The following is a 19,894-nucleotide window of genomic DNA, read 5'->3' on the forward strand; positions in this document are numbered from 1 at the left end:
CCTGTGAACTCAGGCAGGAAGTAGTGGGCAGATAAAAACCAGAGGGTGGATCTTGGGAAAGTGATCAATAAAGTACTTGAATGAAGGAATCTGAAAGAGCCTGAATGCAGTGAGAAAGGCAGGAGCCAGGATAACAGAACCCAAAGAGAATCCATAGGCACATGAATAATAGGTGTGAAAAGGCCTGGGTGTTTACATAGTGTAATGATGAGCTTAGAGTCACTGGAACATTTTTTATGATTTCCCAGTAACACTGTTAAATGGAGATCACTGCCACTGCTCCCATTCTTGACTCTTAAGAAAATAGGAATTGGGAAATCTTTTCTCTCCCAAGGTCACACAGCTCTGAGTAGTTTTACTCATAACCAGCTGTGTTACCGAGTGCAGCCACTTTTGTTTTGGTCTCAATTCCTTATTTATAAGATTTGAATAATAATTGTTTTTGCCTCACAGGATGAGAAATAATACTTATGAAAGAAACACTTGGCATAATACTGGGCTTATAGTAAATACCAATAAATGCTGGATGTTGCTATTATTTCTGCTATGAAAGCTACAATTTGAGTAACTTGACATTCAGATTTATTGTCTACAATACTATATTTCATCTTTTATAATATAAAATGAAGTGGTTATTATGTGTATTGCCACATGTGAATATTTCCAAAATTACTTGAACCTAGGTGAAATTTATCTTTACTTGGAGCACTTAGTTGCCAAGTGTTAGGAGATTTTAATTCCCTTTTTTTTTGTTTTGCTTTTGACCAGAATCACATTTTGCATTTTGTGTGATAAATCTACTTTCTTATTTTTTTATACTGTTTCTTGAAGAAAGCAGATAATACCTCTAAGAATGACTGTGGCATGTAGAGCTATATTATATTCTTGATAGCATTTTATCTATGTGTGTATCATATTTCTTGTACATTGTTACTTCTAGTGATGGTACTTTTTAAAAACAATTATTTGAGAAAGAGTGGGGGTGGGAGAGAGAGAATGAGCACACCTGGGCCTCCAGCTAGTGCAAACAAACTCCAGACACATGTGCCACTTCATCTGGCTTTACATGTATATTGGGAAATTGAACCTGGATTGTTTGCAGGCAAGTGCCTTAACCACTAAACCATTTCTCCTGCCCTAAACCCACTTTTTATAAAATGTTTATAATTCTTTTTATGAGAGAGAGAGAGAAAATGGTCCACCAGGGCCTCCAGCCCCTGAAGTCAAACTCCAGACACCCGTGTCATCTTGTGCACATGTGTGACCTTGCATGCTTGCATCACCTTGTGCATCTGGCTTATTTGGGACATGAGGAGTCCAACATGGATCCTTAGATTTCACAAGCAAGTGCCTTTGCTGCCAAGCCATCTCTCCAGCCCCTGCTTTTTAATATTTGTACTTTTGTAAATGTGTCTTTAGTAGATACACAGTGACCACATCTAACAGTACAAGTTTCTTTTCCACTAGTCTCTCTTCTGATTAAGAAAATGCATTTTTAAAAATAACCTCACTGTAGTGACCACTGGGGTGACTCAAAACTCACCAGTGTGTTGAGAAGTGACAGTGGAGTGAGTGTTTAGCACCAAGAGAGACATCACTATTATACCTTTCAAGGCCCAGGGACCATTGTGGAAAAGGCAGATAAGACCCAAAGGAAGGGGAGGAGTGCTTACAATGCTGTCCTTCAGATATGCAGTGGCTGATGCTACACAAGGTCTGCATACTAGGGGGGAAATGGCATCAAAATAGAAGACAGACTAGTTGTAAATAAGGGATTCAGTGGAGGGATTTTGGAGGGTGGTGAGAGGTGATTATGATCATGGTATATTGTTTATATTCATGGAAGTTGTCAATAAAAATATAAAAAGTAATCTGAGGGCTGGGGAGATAGCTTAGTTGGTAAGTGCTTGTCATATAAGCATGATCCCCAGGACCCCCCCTTTCCCCCCCAAAAAAAAACCTGTTGTGACAGAGGCTTATGCTTGTAATCCAGTGTGGGATATGGAGACTGGAAGATCCCTGAGGCTAACTGCTAGCCAGTCTAGCCTATTTGGTCAGCTGCAGGCTCATAAGAGCCTATCTCATAAAAAGATGGTGTTCCTGAGGAATAACACTGGATTCTCCTTTGACCTTTGCATATACATACATCTATCCACATACGCATGTACACTTATTTATACATGCATGCATATGCACACATACAGATTACCTGACAATGCACAGGTACTTTTAGCTATTGGGTTATATGCAGAAATTTGAGTAAAAGAATTTCGTACATAGATTTTAGTTAGTGAATAAAGAGGCTTATTAGAAACAGTAACAGTTATCTATCCTATTCATGTATTATCCTTTGAAACCAGTATAACTGGATAGAGCTTATAAAAAGCAGTGGAAATGGAAGTATTATTTTACTTGAACTTCATTATATAAAAACTGGTGTTTTGTTATGTCGATAGATGTTGAATTGGTTGCCAAATGAATTTTTGTAGTGTACTATTCATTTTATTCTATGCCAAGGACTTAAATTGGTCTCTGGACTCCAGTTTAAATTGAAAGCAGCCAAAGTAGGTTTTTACACAGAGTACATAGCAGATACTTAGCTAGCTTTTATGAGAATAGCTTGCTATATATTCTTTCCCAAGGCATTTGTATACTTTTTGCAGTACTTCGATGAGAAATAAGTAGTGTCTCATAATTATTCACTGTAAAGGGGCAGAAGGTCATAATGTTATATAATTTATACTCAGAATGTTTGTTCCCTTGTGTACAATTATATGAGAAGACATAGTCTTGCAACCAGTTTGATCACATTGTGTAATTACATTAGGAACAAGTACTAGCTCTGTGTTATATATAGTCTCATTAAGTGTTTACTTACCCCAAATAAAGTGCTTACAAAACATTAAGAATACTGTGTTGGAATTAATTTTTTAAATATTCTTTTAAATGTTAAAATATTTATTTGCAGGGGGGGGCAAGAGAGGAAAGGATATAAGCATACCAGAGCTTCTAGTCACTGCAAACAAACTCCAGATGCATGTGCCAGTTTGTGCATCAGGCTTTATGTGGGTACTGGGGGATCAAACCCAGGTCATTAGGCTTGCAGGCAAGCACCTCACCTGCTGAGCCATCTCTCCACCTTGGAATTAATATTTTTTTAAGTTTTTATTCAAAAGAAGCCTGCTTTCTTTTTCTTTGCATTATCTATCTTTCTGTTTAGCTGAGGAAAGCAACTGAGAAGGATGATAATGGGGTTGGTTATGTTACAAGTTGTGAGGTCAGCATCTCCATTGGTCTGGCAGCAGTGATTGGAATAGTAGCATTACTCTGCATTTAGCCTATCACATGGTTAATCTGTGGTTGCATTGTTTTTAGACCCCATGTCTTCCAGATCACTAGAAATCTCAAGAGTACTCCCCATTCCAGATTAATTGATCACCTCATTTTACTGCACATGTGGTTCTAATAGGGCTCAAAGATATCTGTTTTCATTTTAACTAAGCAGAAAAGAAGTTGATGGATCAAAATTTAAGACAGTATTGAATTATGTTTTATTACTTAATGAAAAGTAGCTTTTTATTGCTTGTCTGCTATGTTAAAATGATTATGCATCCTTTTGTTCGAAGATATCAAGATGATATCCAGCACAGGTTTGTGTATTAACACAAGGTCTGAGTCTTTCCTACATAGTGAACAAAAATTAATTTAAAATACCACACTTAAGCCAGATGCACTTACCTTCCTCCTAGTACATATGTGTCCTGAAGCCCTCTGGCAAAATGTTTTAAAAAACTGTTTTTGTGTCTAGGTTGTGAGTAAAATCACTTGTCATACATGAGTTGCAAATGCAGACCTTCACTCTGAAGCTGCCTGTTCCTCATTTGGATCTGACATAGTAAAAAGCATATAATTAATGGTTGACATTAGTAATTAACATTAACTTTATGGTGCTTAATATGCCATCATTCATCCATCAAATAACAAGAAATGCATTATGTCTTGGCATAAAGGTTTTAATTATATAAAATGGTCTTACAGTTTTCATATGATATAAATGAGAGAAACAAAATGTATTAAAATTTCTGTGAGCATTTCTTGGTTGTTAGCTGTATTTTTATTTCTATTTAGGAGTATTCATCAACAATTGTGTCAGGAACTTCAAAGGGAGAATGTGGACCTAATTACACAGTCTTCATTATCGGCTAAAGAGCGCCACCTTGCTGCAGTTGCCAGTGCACTATGGAGACATTTCTTCTCATTTCTAAAGAGTCAGAGAATGGCACAGATTGTGCCTCTCTCACAACTTGCAGATATAGCTGCAGGTCAGTACTGATTTTAATTTGTTAATTGCTTTCTCTTTTTGCAGATTCTTTGTCAGTATTTTCTTCTCCTTGGTTGGTATTTATGGCAAAATATGATAAATATTTTGACAACCAAAATGATGAAATAAATGATGTATTTTTAAATTGGGCTTCTTTGGTTAATATGTCATTAAAACGATTATAAAAAATAAATAAAAAGGCAGTTTCACTCTTAAGCATATGAAATGTACATAAGCTTTCCTTATGCACACAGTATTTGAAAAGTAAAGTAGCATCTGAGTATCTGTAGTGGAGTATATTTTCAAATTGTAGGAGCAGATATCAATTTGTATAAGGAGAAAAAGAATGTAGAATGAACAGCATTTCAGCAGCAAGAGGCTGAGATCAGAATGGCAATGACACAATGCTGTTCTGACTTCCTCTTGGTTCTATTTTAGATTGTAGCATTTATTTAGTTTGATTAGTGACCTAAGGACAGGCATTTAGGCTTTAGGGGAACTGTGAATCATGAATGAGAAGCTGGATTTTAATATATGAACACTTGTAATATTCTAAGATGAGACCATTATATTTTTCTTAATGTGATATTATGTCCAAAATATATGACATTCTAGAATAAACAGACTAGTATTGCTACTGCATATGCTTAAGTTTATGACAGGTATTTTACACATTTAACGTAATACTTTATTATCTATTTTACAAAAATGTGGTGTGGATGAGGAAAGTTGAGCTAAAACAAGCTCTGTGGAGGACTGATGAATAATATGAATTTGGAAAGATCTTGAAAAGTGGAAACATGTCTGGCATGAAGATGTTACAAATAGAGGATGGTGGTTAGGCAGTGGTGTCCTCCTAAACTTTGTGTATACAGAGAAATACTGGGGTTCAGTAAGTTTGAACTGGAGCAATCACTAGTAGCCAGTGTGACAGTCCTAACCACTAGTCAGTCACACAGATAATTAGTTTGTTCAGTGCTGTATTGGCTTCTGAAAATAAGTAATATATAAATACAAGGCTAAATATGTGAATTTTGAATTTGATTTAAGTATTTTTGTAGGTATTGGAAGTGTACCAATATGGTGTTGAAAACATGAATACCCTCTTCTATAAAACTTACAGTCTAGTGAAAGATAATTTATTGATGCAGCTATTTATTAAAAATTTTTATTTATTTGAGAAAGAGAATGAGAAAGAATAGGCATGCCAGGGCCTCCAGCTGCTGCAAACGAACTGATGCATGTGCCACCTTTGTGCATCTGGCTTATGTGGGTCCTAGGGAATTGGACCTGGGTCCTTTGGCTTTGCAGACAAGTGTCTTAACCGCTAAGCCTTCTCTAGCCCACTGCTGCTATTTTTGAGACAGAGTCTTGCTATGTAAATACCCAAGTTGGCCTGGAACTTGGGATCCTGGTGCCTCTTCCTCTCAAGTGCTGAGATTACAGATGGGCACCACTGCATTCAGGAAAAAACAAATACATTTTAGAAAGTATAAAGTGTTAGATAGTATTACATGCTGAGAAATAAATTAAAATACAGGAAAAATGAGGATGAGGATGAGGAAAGCCAAAGGCACGTTGCAGTTTAAATAAAGTACTCATGCAGGCTTGAGTTAGTAACATTTGAACAAAGATGCGATGGAGGAGAGAGGAGCCATACTGTGCAGCATTTCCTAGGCAAGAGCCTGTCTGCACTGTATGAAGTTATAAAATGTATTTTGAAGGTAGACCTGACACAATTTGAGCAGGTAAGGTAACTAAAATAGTTAATGAGAGGAACAAAGGGTAAGCAGTTTGCTGAGATAAGGAAAATAATAGAGGGAACACGTAACAGAAAATAAAAGATTTTTAATTTTAGAGGATTTAAAAAAATATATACTAGAATCCAAACAGATGTTCAGAGGGCTTGGGTAATAATCATAGGCCTCCTTGAAGAGATCTAAGCTGACTTAAATGACTATCCATGTAGAGATAATGTGAGATGATCACCATTAGTATAAGAATGGGTGAAGTGAGAAGGTAGAAGATAGTTCTGTGTGTGTGTGTGTGTGTGTGTGTGTGTGTGTGTGTGTGTGTGTAGTATACAAAGATTCATACACTACAGAGAAATGAGATTAGACTGAAAGAGAGTGCAGCCAAGAAGAAAACCATGAAGTGTGGAGTGATGGAGACACCAGGTGGGGAAGTGTTAGTGGATCTAGTACAATGACACCTGAGAATTAGTCATTGGCCTTACCAAGAGCAGGAAGTAAGCACAGGTGACCTGAAGAACAATTTTCATATAGTAGGAATCAGTGGATGGAATCAAGATGATTAATTCAAAACAATTGAGAAAATAATTGCAGACTACAAATGTAGAGAAATCTTTTGAAATACCACAGCTAGCGGAAAACTGGGTATAAGCTACATGGGGAAGTGGGATCAAAGAGAAGTACTTATTTTTGTTTGTAAATAACACGGGAGAAATTTAAATATATTTATGATACTGAAAGCAGTGTTCTAAAGTAAAGGGAATCGATGCAGAGAAGTCACTTTTGTTTTAGTGAGCCTATAGAGAAAGTGAGCCTATAGAGGACTTGGCCTCAGGTCTTTTACAGTAGAAGAAGGGAAGTCAGGATAAACGGGGCCAGATGGAGGCCACTGGGGAAATGTGGTAAGAATTTGTGGTAGTTCCCATCTGATGTTTCTTCTTTCTCTGTGAAGGTTAATAGATTATAGGTCTTGATGTAATCAAGGAAATGTTGGAGTTGGGGCCCTAGAAGAGTTGGCAAGCAAATATGGTGTCCAAAAGTGGGGTTTTTAAAAGTGAAATTATAGGTAGATTATAATTACTGGTAATTCCAAGAGCTCTGACTCACTATGAGAGTGAGTGTCTCACTTAGAATGGGAGATATATTCATTGGAGAAGAGGAATTCTGAGAAATCAGGAGGCCAAAATACTAGAAGTATACAATCACCAATTGAGGAGGATCACCCTGAGTTTGAGGCCACCCTGAGACTACGTAGTGAATTCCAGGTCAGCCTGGGCTAGAGTAAGATCCTTCCTCAAAATCAAACAAACAAACAAAAAACACCAATCACTAGGGCAGGATTGCTATGGGAGAGAATAATACAAGCTGCAGTATGAAATGAGGGGAGGTGAACTAGGAAACTAAAGATGAGTTGCAGTAATAAGTTGGTGATTGGTATGATCTGATATATGTGTGAGAGAGATTCAAAGCTAGCAGTTTTAGGGAAGAGGAAGTGGTCTAGAAACGACTGCACAGACCAAGTAATAGTCATCCTGTGTATAAATCAGGTGGTGTGGGGGGTACTGGGGAATCACAGCCATCATGTGATCGAATGCTTAGGAGTCAGTGCTTTGTACACAAGCAGAGTGCAGGCTCATCTGATAGAGTCCTAGGAAATCAAAAAGTAAAATATATTTGTTTAACATCATTAAAGAATTCTGGGTTTTGAAGAAAGTGGGATGTCATTGATTGTAGAACACTAATACAAGAGAATGTCTGGTATCTAAGGTGAGCCTGAACTGTTTACCTGTGGCAGGTGGCAGGTAATTAGCTTAATTAGAGAAGCTTAAATGTTGGGGATACTTTTAGCTGGGTCTTTGAATGATGGAAGCTTGTTATCAAAATCCTCTAGTTTGATTTGAAGGTGCCTTGCCTGGAATTATACTGAGATAGATTCCAATTAAAACCTTTGCATGGGAATCTAAACAACTCTATAGGAAAAGGAAAAACAGTATGAATGTGTCCAGTATTTGTTCTTTGTTTAGTATCACTAAATATGGCAATTGATATGTTTTTAATCACTATATAATTTTGAATGGAGAGTTTCAGTTTTTCTCACCCAAACTCTCTCATTTTCACTCTAGATTTTACTTTGTTGGCAGTGGACATGCCCAGCACAGCCCCATCAGATCTTCAGCCTCAGCCAGTTATAGCAATAATTCAGCTTTTTGGCTGGGATGATATCATCTGGCCCCAAGTTGTAGCAAGATACTTAAGTCATTTACTACAAAATAGGTATGTGCCTTTTATTTCAGACCTACATGTATAGTCCATGTCTGATAAATCAGTACCTTAGAAGGTAAGAAGTTTCTAAATAAAAACCAATTTTCACTATACATCAAAGTACTTTGTAGAAAAATGAATTTATAGGGCTTGATTTTCTTGCTTCTAACTTTTTGTGGTGAATTGTGACTGAACTGTTTCTATATGCTTGCCTTTATAACCTCTGCACACTTTCCATTGACAAAGAAGTTACGTAGGTATTATTTCTGAATCTATAAGACACTAGTACAATTCTGCAGTTTTAGACTTGATAACATTTTTCTTGACAGCTAGCTTGTTTTGTCTTTTTCTTTTTTCAAGGTAGGGTCTCACTGTAGCCCAATTGACCTGAAAATTGCTCTGTAGTCCCAGGCTGGACTCTAGCTCATAGTGATCCCCCTACCTCTACCTCCAAAGTGCTGGGATTAAAGGCATATACCACCATACCCAGCTTGACAGCTAACTTTTGAAAGTTAGATTCTTAGGGGATGGTGAACAAAGCACCCTGGCCTGAACCATGGTTTCTTTACAAGCATCTCCTGCTCTGTTGTATAGAAGATCTGAAGAACAGCCTCAATGAAAATGTAATATATATGACAAAATTAGCTTAGAAATAGTGTGGTGTGATGGTGTGAGTAATTTAAATAAGAGCATCAAGTTGAAGGAAAATAAAAGAACTATATGGGCTGATGAGGCTGAGTTTTCTTATCTCACCTGCTAGTCAGTGAAAATGAATAATGAGACTTGATGAGATTGTTTTTTTCTTAATGATTAATTAATTGTACAGTTAAGTATTTGTTTTCTCATTGTGCTTTTAGAATAAAGTAAGAGAATTCCACTTCAATTGATTGTAGGATTCCCTTCTAGTATTCTAGAATCCTATAATAGTGATGCACATTTGTATTAAGTTACTACACACATGTTGAAATGAATGTAGGGTTATTAGTAATAGTTGAAACTGAAACACAAACATGTTAATTACCTTTGAGAAAGTGATATACTGAAGTAAATGACCTATCTGTGCTCTTCTATATTGTGTACTTTAATTAAGTAGAAACTTTGTATGGGCACATCATATGTTGGTTCCATCGTTTCCTGCTTCCCTGTCCCCACTGCACAATGCCTCTGGATATTCCTTGCTACCCTGTGGCTCTTATAATCTTTCGAGTCCCTCTTTAGCAAATTCCCTGAGCTGTATTGAGTGGTTGTGCTTTTCTATGACTTTTATCCAAAGTGTTTCAGGGAGCTATTTTAGAGTTACAATTTATATGTATTTAAAAATTGTTTCAGGGCTGAAGAGATAGCTTAGCCATTAAGGTGTTTGCCTGCAAAGCCTTATGACCTGGGTGACCCAAGTTCTGTTCCCCAGAACCCATGTAAATCCAGATCCACAAAGTGGTACATGTATCTAGAGTTTGCAGTGGCTAGAGAACCAGGCGTGCCCATTCTTTCTACCTCCTCCCTCTCTCTCCTTGCAAATAAGTAAATGAAAAAATATTAAGTAAAAATAAATTGTCTCAAAACATGCCCTGCAAGGCTTAGGGAACATTGCAGAAGAGGATATGGAAAGAATGTAAGAACCACAGTGGGAGAAGGTGTACTCTGAGGCACTGTCACCGCCATGACCCCACAGTGATTACAGATAACCGTATTGAGGAGGGTCCTCAGTTGAATGGTGGTGGAGAGAGGGGACATAACAATATAACCCAGTGTGAATATGAACAGTCTGTAATATGTTGAGAATTTTTTGAAAAAAAAATTGTTTTGACTTTACATAACAATATGTGGTAGTTACCTTCTCCCAGCTGGGACAAAACACCTGATGAGAAGCAGCTGATGGGAGGAACTGTTTTACTTCTGCTTACAGCTTTAAGGGAAAGTTTAATCATGGCGGGAAAAGCATGGCAAAGCAAACATCTGGATCATCACACCTTGTCAGAATAGCAAGAAGGGGGCTGGAGAGACAGCTTAGCAGTTAAGCACTTGCCTGTGAAGCCTAAGGACCCTGGTTCGAGGCTTGATTCCCCAGAACCCATGTTAGCCAGATGCACAAGGGGTCGCATGTGGCTGGAGTTCGTTTGCAGTGGCTGGAGGCCCTGGCACACCCATTCTCTCTTTCTCTATCTGCTTCTTTCTCTGTCACTTTCAAATAAACAAATAAAAATAAACAAAAAATTTTGTAAAAAAGAAGGAAGTAATCTCAGAGTGAGAGAGCTCTGAACTCCCAATTAGATGGAGTAATAAAGCCCAGAGTTTGCCCTCAGCAAAATACCTCCTCCAGCAAGCTTCCACCTCCCAAGGGCTCCACCAATTGGGGACTAAGTAGGAGGCTTAGTTACAAACATTTTGGCTATAGGGGCACATTTTGCATTCAAACCATTACCAAAAGGAGAGTAGCATTAATATAAGGGTACAACATTAAGAGAAGTGCTTATTGAGCAGTGTGATAAGCATAGTATATACATTAAGCCAGACAGCAGCAGCAGACATTACACCCCTAGGACTCATGACTACACCTGTTTTAGGTTTTCAGTATCAGAGATGTATTTCCTCCCATGGAGAGGGCCTCCAGTCAAATTAGAGGGCAGTTGGTTTCTACCATGACAGATGTGCCACTATTGTACCCGTTGGATCATTTGGCCTGGATAAGGCTTGCAGTGTCCACTGATGAGTATCTTCACTGGTGATTTCTCTTTCTCCCATTGAACTGCATGCAGAATGGCTTCTTCCAGCTTTCTGTCAGCTGGTCTACATGGAGGAGGTTATCAGCTCAGTTACAGCAGGATTTCTCAGTGACCTTCTAGCCCAAGTATGTGGAGTCTTCAGCAGTAGTGTCTTACCATCTATGAGTGGCCTCGGCAATGGCCTATAATGTTTTGGGGGCACCAGGGACCTCCCTGGCCAACAACTCACTGGAATGTATCCCATCCCTGGCATTGAAAATTTTCTACCAACAATCTATGACTCCTGAGTGTTCCCTTGTCCAAAAAAGTAGGATTCCATGACTTATTTATATCCTCTTAGATTTTGATTAGCTCTTCCTCCACCTTTCCTTTACTCGATCTCTTCCCCTGACCTCACCTTGGGCCTTTTCACCCCATTAATCTATTCTTCTACTTACATATATACAATACCATCCTATTGAGTACCCCTCTCCCTTCCTTTCTCTTCCTACTCACATAGAAGTCCAATCATCTGTAGCTAGGATCCACATATGAGAGAGAACCTGCAACACTTGGCTTTCTGGCCCTGGGTTACCTCACTTAGTATAATCCTTTCCAGATCCTTCCATTTTCCTGCAGATTTCATAACTTCATTTTTCTTTACCACTGTGTAGAACTCCATTGTATAAATGTGCCATATCTTCATTATCCACTCATCAGTTGAAGGGCATTTAGGCTGGTTCCATTTCCCAGCTATTGTGATTTGAGTAGCAATAAACATGGTTGAGCAAGTATTTCTAAAGTAATGAGATGAGTCCTTAGGATATATGCCTAGAAGTGCTATAGCTGGGTCATATGATAGATAATTTTTAACTGTCTTAGGACTCTCCACACTGATTTCCACAATGGCTGGATCAGATTGCCTGCCTACCAACAGTGTAGAAGGGTTCCTCTTTTTACACATCTTCGCCAGCATTTATGGTCATGTGTTTTCATGATGGTAGCCAATCTGACAGAAGTGAGATGGAATCTCAGTGTAGTTTTAATCTGCATTTCCCTGATGACTAGAGATGTATGTAGAACATTTTTTTAGATGTTTATAAGCCATCCAAGTGTCTTCTTTTTTTTTTGAATTTTTATTAACATTTTCCATGATTATAAAATATATCCCATGGTAAATCCCTCCCTCCCCACCCCCACACTTTCCCGTTTGAAATTCCATTCTCCATCATATTACCTCCCCATTACAATGATTGTAGTTACATATATACAATATCAACCTATTATTTATCCTCCTCCCTTCCTTTCTCCACCCTTTATGTCTCCTTTTCAACTTACTGGCCTCTGCTACTAAGTATTTTCATTCTCACGCAGAAGCCCAGTCATCTGTAGCTAGGATCCACATATGAGAGAGAACATGTGGCGCTTGGCTTTCTGGGCCTGGGTTACCTGACTTAGTATAATACTTTCCAGGTCCATCCATTTTTCTGCAAATTTCATAACTTCATTTTTCTTTACTGCTGAGTAGAACTCCATTGTATAAATGTACCACATCTTCATTATCCACTCATCTGTTGAGGGACATCTAGGCTGGTTCCATTTCCCAGCTATTATAAATTGAGCAGCAATAAACATGGTTGAGCATGTACTTCTAAGGAAATGAGATGAGTCCTTTGGATATATGCCTAGGAGCGCTATAGCTGGGTCATATGGTAGATCAATCTCTAGCTGCTTTAGGAACCTCCACACTGTTTTCCACAATGGCTGGACCAGATTGCATTCCCACCAGCAGTGCAGAAGGGTTCCTTTTTTTCCACATCCCCGCCAACATTTATGATCATTTGTTTTCATGATGGTGGCCAATCTGACAGGAGTGAGATGGAATCTCAATGTAGTTTTAATCTGCATTTCCCTGAGGACTAGTGACGTAGAACATTTTTTAAGATGCTTATATGCCATTCGTATTTCTTCCTTTGAGAACTCTCTATTTAGCTCCATAGCCCATTTTTTGATTGGCTTGTTTGATTTCTTATGATTTGACTTTTTGAGTTCTTTGTATATCCTAGATATTAATCCTCTATCAGATATATAGCTGGCGAAGATTTTTTCCCATTCTGTAGGTTGCCTCTTTGCTTTTTTCACTGTGTCCTTTGCGGTGCAAAATCTTTGTAATTTCATTAGGTCCCAGTGGTTAATCTGTGGTTTTATTGCCTGAGCAATTGGGGTTATATTCAGAAAGTCTTTGCCAAGACCAATATGTTGAAGGGTTTCCCCTACTTTTTCCTCTAGCAGTTTCAAAGTTTCCGGTCTGATGTTAAGGTCTTTAATCCATTTGGACTTAATTCTTGTGCATGGCGAGAGAGAAGAATCTATTTTCATCCTTCTGCAGATATTTATCCAGTTTTCAAAACACCATTTGCTGAAGAGGCTGTCTCTTCTCCAATGAGTATTTTTGGCATTTTTATCGAATATCAGGTGGCTATAGCTACTTGGGCTTACATCTGGGTCCTCTATTCTGTTCCACTGATCTACATGTCTGTTTTTGTGCCAGTACATTGCTGTTTTTGTTACTATGGCTCTGTAGTATAGGTTAAAATCATGTATGGTGATACCACCAGCCTCTTTTTTGTTGCTCAGTATTATTTTAGATATTCAAGGTTTTTTGTGATTCCAAATGAATTTTTGGATTGTTTTTTCTATTTCCATGAAGAAAGCCTTTGGAATTTTGATAGGGATTGCATTAAATGTGTAGATTGCTTTAGGTAAGATTGCCATTTTCACGATATTGATTCTTCCAATCCAGGAACAAGGGATGTTTCTCTACTTTCTAGTGTCTTCTGCAATTCTCGCTTGAGTGTTTTAAAGTTCTCATTGTATAGATTCTTTACTTCCTTGGTTAGGTTTATTCCAAGGTATTTTATTTTTTTTTGATGCAATTGTGAATGGGAGTGATTCTCTGATTTCATCCTCTGTGTGTTTGTTGTTAGCATATATGAAGGCTACTGATTTCTGTGTATTTATTTTGTATCCTGCTACATTGCTGTAGGTTTTGATCAGCTCTAACAGCTTGCTAGTAGAGTCTTTAGGGTCCTTTATGTATAGAATCATGTCATCTGCAAATAATGATAACTTGATTTCTTCCTTTCCAATTTGTATCCCTTTTATGTGTGTCTCTTGCCTTATTGCTATGGCTAAGACTTCCAAAACTATATTAAATAGAAGTGGGGACAGTGGACACCCTTGTCTTGTTCCTCATTTTAGTGGAAAAGCTTCCAGTTTTTCCCCATTTAGTAATATGTTGGCTGTAGGCTTGTCATAAATAGCCTTTATTATATTGAGATATGTTCCTTCTATTCCCAGTCTCTGTAGGACTTTTATCATGAAGGGATGTTGGATTTTGTCAAATGCTTTCTCTGCATCTAATGAGATGATCATGTGATTTTTGTCCTTCAACCCGTTTATGTAATGTATTACATTTATAGATTTGCGTATGTTGAACCATCCCTGCATCTCTGGGATAAAGCCTACTTGGTCAGGGTGAATGATCTTTTTGATATGCTCTTGTATTCTGTTTGCCAATATTTTGTTGAGAATTTTTGCATCTATGTTCATGAGGGAGATTGGTCTGTAATTTTCTTTTTTTGTTCTATCTTTGCCTGGTTTTGGTATCAGGGTGATGCTGGCCTCATAGAAGGAGTTTGGTAGAATTCCTTCTTTTTCTATTTCCTGGAAAAGCTTAAGAAGCAATGGTGTTAGCTCTTCCTTAAAAGTCTGGTAAAATTCAGCAGTGAATCCATCCGGGCCTGGGCTTTTTTTACTTGGGAGATTATTGATAACTGTTCGGATCTCCATGTTTGTTATAGGTCTATTTAAGTGATTAATCTCATTTTGATTTAACTTAGGTAGGTCATATAGATCAAGGAAATCATCCATTTCTTTCAGATTTTCATACTTTGTGGAGTATATGCTTTTATAGTATGTCCCTATGATTTTTTGAATTTCTCTGGAATCTGTTGTGATGTTACCTTGTTCATCTCTGATTTTATTAATTTGTGTCTCTTCTCTCTTTTGGTCAGATTTGCTAAGGGTTTATCAATCTTGTTTATCCTTTCAAAGAACCAACTCTTTGTTTCATTAATTCTTTGGATTGTTCTTTTTGTTCTTGTATTCTGTTTGCATATATTTTGTTGAGAATTTTTGCATCTATGTTCATGAGGGTGGTTGGTCTGTAATTTTCTTTTCTTTTTTTTTTTTATCTTGGCCCATTTTGGTATCAGGGTGATGCTGGCTTCATAGAAGGAGTTTGGTAGGATTCCTTCTTTTTCTACTTTATGTAAAAGCTTATGAAGTAGTGGTGTTAGTTCTTCCCTGAAGGTCTGGTTAAATACAGTAGTGAATCCTGCAGGGCTCCTCAGGCTGGCAGGTAATGCTGAGGGAAGGACCAAGTCTGCTGGTTCCTCCCTAGGGGTTAAGGAGGAAGATAATCAGTACAACTTAGAAACCTCCCCTAGCCACCAGAGAAAAACCACACTGATTCGGGAGTCCTTTCGAATCAGGAACTCTCTTTATTGCTATGAGCAGTTGCCTATATCATGTTGGGGATGGAGGTGGGGATTTTAGTACGGGGGTGGGGTGGGGGGGTGGGGGTTGGAGGAAGGAGAGCTAAGGGCCAATAGTAAACTTTAACTATTGAAATGGTAATTACAGTTCCTGTGCAGAAGTAGCAGGCCAGAAGCCATTAGGCATCTTGCTGAGTCCTAGTTAGCCAGAGACAGCTCACCAAACTTTAGCTAGGCTCAGGCAGTTCCACTAGACCTCCTGCCTGGGCCTTTCAGGGCCCAACAGAATCCACCTGGGTCTGGCCTTTTTTTAGTTTGGAGATTTGAATCTCCATAATTGTTACAGGTCTATTTAAGTGATTAATCTCATCTTGATTTAATTTAGGTAGGTCATATAAATCAAGGAAATCATCTATTTCCTTCAGATTTTCATACTTAGTGGAGTATATGTTTTTATAGTATGTCCCTATGATTTTTTGAATTTCTGTGGTATCTGTGGTGATGTTGCCTTTTTATCTCTAATTTTATTAATTTGTGTCTCTTCTCTCTTTCTTTTGTTCAGATTTGCTAAGGATTTATCAATCTTATTTATCCTTTCAAAGAACCAACTCTTTGTTTCATTGATTCTTTGGATTGTTTTTTTTGGTTTCTATTTCATTAATTTCTGCCCTAATCTTTATTATTTCTTCCCATCTATTGATTTTTGGTTTGTCTTGTTCTTCTTTTTCCAACGCTTTAAGGTGAAGCATTAGGTCATTTACTTGAGACCTTTCCAATTTCCTAATATAGGCACTTAAAGCTATAAATTTTCCTCTTAGGACTGCCTTCATTGTGTCCCAAAGGTTTTGGTATACTGTGTTCTCATTATCACTTGATCATTTTTTTTATTTCCTTCTTGATTTCTTAATTGACCCATTCATCATTTAGTACTGTATTGTTTAGTTTCCATGATTTTGCGTATGCTGTTTAGCTTTTCTTGATATTGGTTTGTAGTTTCATTCCATTGTGGTCCAATAGAATGCAAGGAATTATTTCAATTTTCCTATATTTGTTAAGATTTGTTTTGTGTCCTAATATATGGTCTATTTTAGAGAATGTTCCATGTGCCACTGAAAAGAATGTATATTCTGCAGCCTTTGGTTGAAATGTCCTGTATGTATCTCATAGGTCCATTTGCTCTATGACCTCATTTAGTCCAGATGCCTCTTTGTTTATTTTTTCCCAGGATGACGTGTCAATTGATGAGAGTGGGGTGTTGAAGTCACCCACTACCACTGTATTTGGTGTTATCTGTGACCTTAGTTCTAATAGCATTTGTTTGATGAATTTGGGAGCCCCCATGTTAGGTGCATATATGTTTACGATTGTAATGTCCTCCTGTTGGAGTGTGCCCTTAATCAATATAAAGTGACCTTCCTTATCTTTCTTAACTAATGTTGGACTGAAGTCTACCTTTTCAGATATTAGGATAGCAACCACTGCTTGTTTTCTAGGCCCATTTGCTTGAAACACCATTTTCCAACCTTTCACCCTAAGATAATGTCCATCCTTTGTACAAAGGTGAGTTTCTTGGAGACAGCAAATTGAAGGATCCGGCTTTTTAACCCAGTGTGCAAACCTATGTCTTTTGGTTGGGGCATTGAGGCTGTTGATGTTAAGGGATATTGTTTAAAGATGTGTATTTATTTTTGCCAATTTTTGTAGTTCTTCTGGTTTTACCTTTGCTCTCTTGTGTTAACTAGTATGTGAGTATGGTTACTTTTTTCCAGATTACTTTTATGTGTGCTTTTCTTTTTCTTCAGCATGGAAGATTCTTTCAAGTATTTTCTAAGAGCTGGTTTTGTCTTCAAATACTCCTCTAACTTGCTTTTGTTGTGGAATGTCCTTATTTGTCTGTCTATATGAATAGATAGCTTTGCAGGATAAAGTAACCTTGGTTGACAGTTGTTACCTTTCAGAACTTGGAATGCATCATTCCAAGCCCTTCTGGCTTTTAAAGTTTGTGTTGAGTACTCTGCTGTGATCCTGATGGGCTTGCTTTTGTTGGTAACTTGATTTTTCTCTCTGACTTCTTTCAATATTTTTTTCTTTGGTTTGTGTGTTTGGTAGTTTGAGTGTAAAGTGGCGAGGACAGGTTCTTTCCAGGTTTTGTCTGGTTGGTGTTCTAAAGGATTCCTGAATCTACATTGGTTCCTTTTTCCCAAGTTAGGGTAAGTTTTCTTGTATGATTTTGTTGAAGTCGCCCACTATGCCTTTGGAGTGAAATTCTTCTCCTTCTACTATATACTGAGTTCTTATGTTTGATCTTTTCCTAGTGTCCCGAATATGTTGAAATTCCCATTCATACTTTTTTTATTAGTTTGTCTTTCTCTTTGATGGACTGTATTAGATCTTCCACTTGGTCTTCTAGCTTAGATATTCTATCCTTTCCTTCATCCATTCTGCTGGTGAGATTTTCTACAGAGTTTTTTATTTCATTAACTGTGTTTTCCATTGCTAGTAATTCTGACTGCTTTTTCTTTTTTATTTCTATTTCCTTATTCATGTCTATTATTGACCTCTGTATTTCACTAACTTGGTGTCCTGTGTCTTCTTTGATTCCTTTGATTTCCTCTTTTATTCCTTTGATTTTTTTCTTTGACTTATTTGAACCTATTTATAATCATTCTTTTGAAATCTTTTCTTAGGCATTTCCTCTAACTCATTCTGACTGTAGGTCATTTCTGATGCATGAATACTTTTTGGTGGATTTATATTGTCTTGATTTTTGGTGTTTCTTATGCTATAATATACATATTTTGTATCTTACATTAATTTAATGCTTGGATTTTCTAGTTAGCTGGGTATTATTAGATAAATTAATCAATCTGATGTTATATATCTTCAGGATAGGTGCTTAAGGTGCAAGGTGTGGCTCTCAAGACTCTCAGGGTATCTACAAAAGTGACCCTACATTGGGTTTGCCTGCTATGAGAGTATTGAAGTAGGCTGAGTGGAACAAAATACAGATATAGTCTAAAATTTAACTGAACAATGCACACTTTCAGTGAAAAACAGCACAGAGTATTTATGCAAGAGTAGGTATTATGACAACTAGAACCTCTGTCTGTCCCTTAGGGTGTGTGGTTCTCCACCCACACCCTTAATCCTGACAACAAGGAGGTTAGGATTTCTGGCCTATTAAGGGTTCCATGTCAGATTGTGGCCATGTGAGAACCTTCCCTAATGTATAACAGAAGAGGAAACAAAGCCACTATAAATCAAGAAGCAATAAATAACAAACCCAAAATATAGCTTATTTAAGAATGACAAACTTGACCATCCATCAGAATTAACATGTAATTTATCCTGATATGGAAGGTGCAATTAGCCCTTCCGGTTCAGGCCTATATACCAGGTTTATTAGGCAGGTATTGACCTGGTATAATCCCTTTACCTTTTGGGATGATTTTGGTCTCAGTTATGCTGCGCTCCTGCTTGGGTCCCTATTTGGTGCACTGTGGGTTCAAGTAGTCTAGCTGGGTCACTGGATCACTGCTGTTTGTTGGAGCTGGACACTGGTGGTGGGGAACGGGAGGCTGTCGGTGGTGGCTCTCTAGAAATGTATTTTGTCTTTAAAGAGTTTTTAACCATTAGTTTCTCCAAATGTAGCTGATTTTTGTTATTTTGCGGTGTTTTGGCTGTTTGTTTTTTTCCTCTGCCTTTTCATTCATCATTAAACACCTCCTTGCTAGCTTATAAGTCTACTGGCATTCCCATTTAAACTTTATTCTTCTTTCACCTTTGTGTTAACATAAACCTTCCATATGCCATCAATGCAAAAGGAAATCTTACAAATTAGAAGATTATGAAAGCAGAAATGCTTGTCTAACATGCCATTTTGTGTATATCTATAATATTCATTTTTGTCATTGTTATGGTACTATGTTCATCTGAACATTACAAGATCAAGGACTGTAATGGGAGTTGTTAGAATGTTCTTTGTTCTTTGCAAGTTCTATGCTTGGAACATGTTTCCTGCTTGGTTTTTGTGTTAATATTTCTCATCTTTTTTTTAATAGTATGTTATGGGAAGCACTTTCTCGTTCAAGCTGTTTATCTTTTCAATCCCTAACTATAAGATCATGGATCCGTTGTATTTTGCAAATGTATATAAAAAGATTCTCTGAGCCAGATGATTTGTTCGTTGATGTAAATCCTGAACAGGCAGTTGGTAAGTATTGCATACTTTCTTAGACATAGGAAAGAAATTGGCTCTCTTTATTATTAAATTAATAGTTAATAGACAAAATGTATTTA

The 19,894-nt window shown here is 37.5% G+C and overlaps 1 protein-coding gene across 5 annotated transcripts in view; it reads left to right on the forward strand.

Moving 5' to 3' along the window:
- Positions 1–19,894, forward strand: part of Mms22l (MMS22 like, DNA repair protein) — a 184,142-nt gene that overhangs the window by 138,846 nt on the left and 25,402 nt on the right. For 4 of the 5 annotated variants that reach the window (XM_045154267.1, XM_045154268.1, XM_045154270.1 and 1 more), the window contains 3 exons: positions 4,129–4,322; positions 8,196–8,346; positions 19,657–19,808. In XM_045154267.1, the coding sequence (XP_045010202.1) occupies positions 4,129–4,322; positions 8,196–8,346; positions 19,657–19,808 (497 nt within the window). The remainder of the gene's footprint in view (positions 1–4,128; positions 4,323–8,195; positions 8,347–19,656; positions 19,809–19,894) is intronic. The other variant, XM_045154269.1, reaches the window with a different exon arrangement.

Source organism: Jaculus jaculus, chromosome 7, assembly GCF_020740685.1.
Source record: "Jaculus jaculus isolate mJacJac1 chromosome 7, mJacJac1.mat.Y.cur, whole genome shotgun sequence".
NCBI classification, from domain to species: domain Eukaryota; kingdom Metazoa; phylum Chordata; class Mammalia; order Rodentia; family Dipodidae; genus Jaculus; species Jaculus jaculus.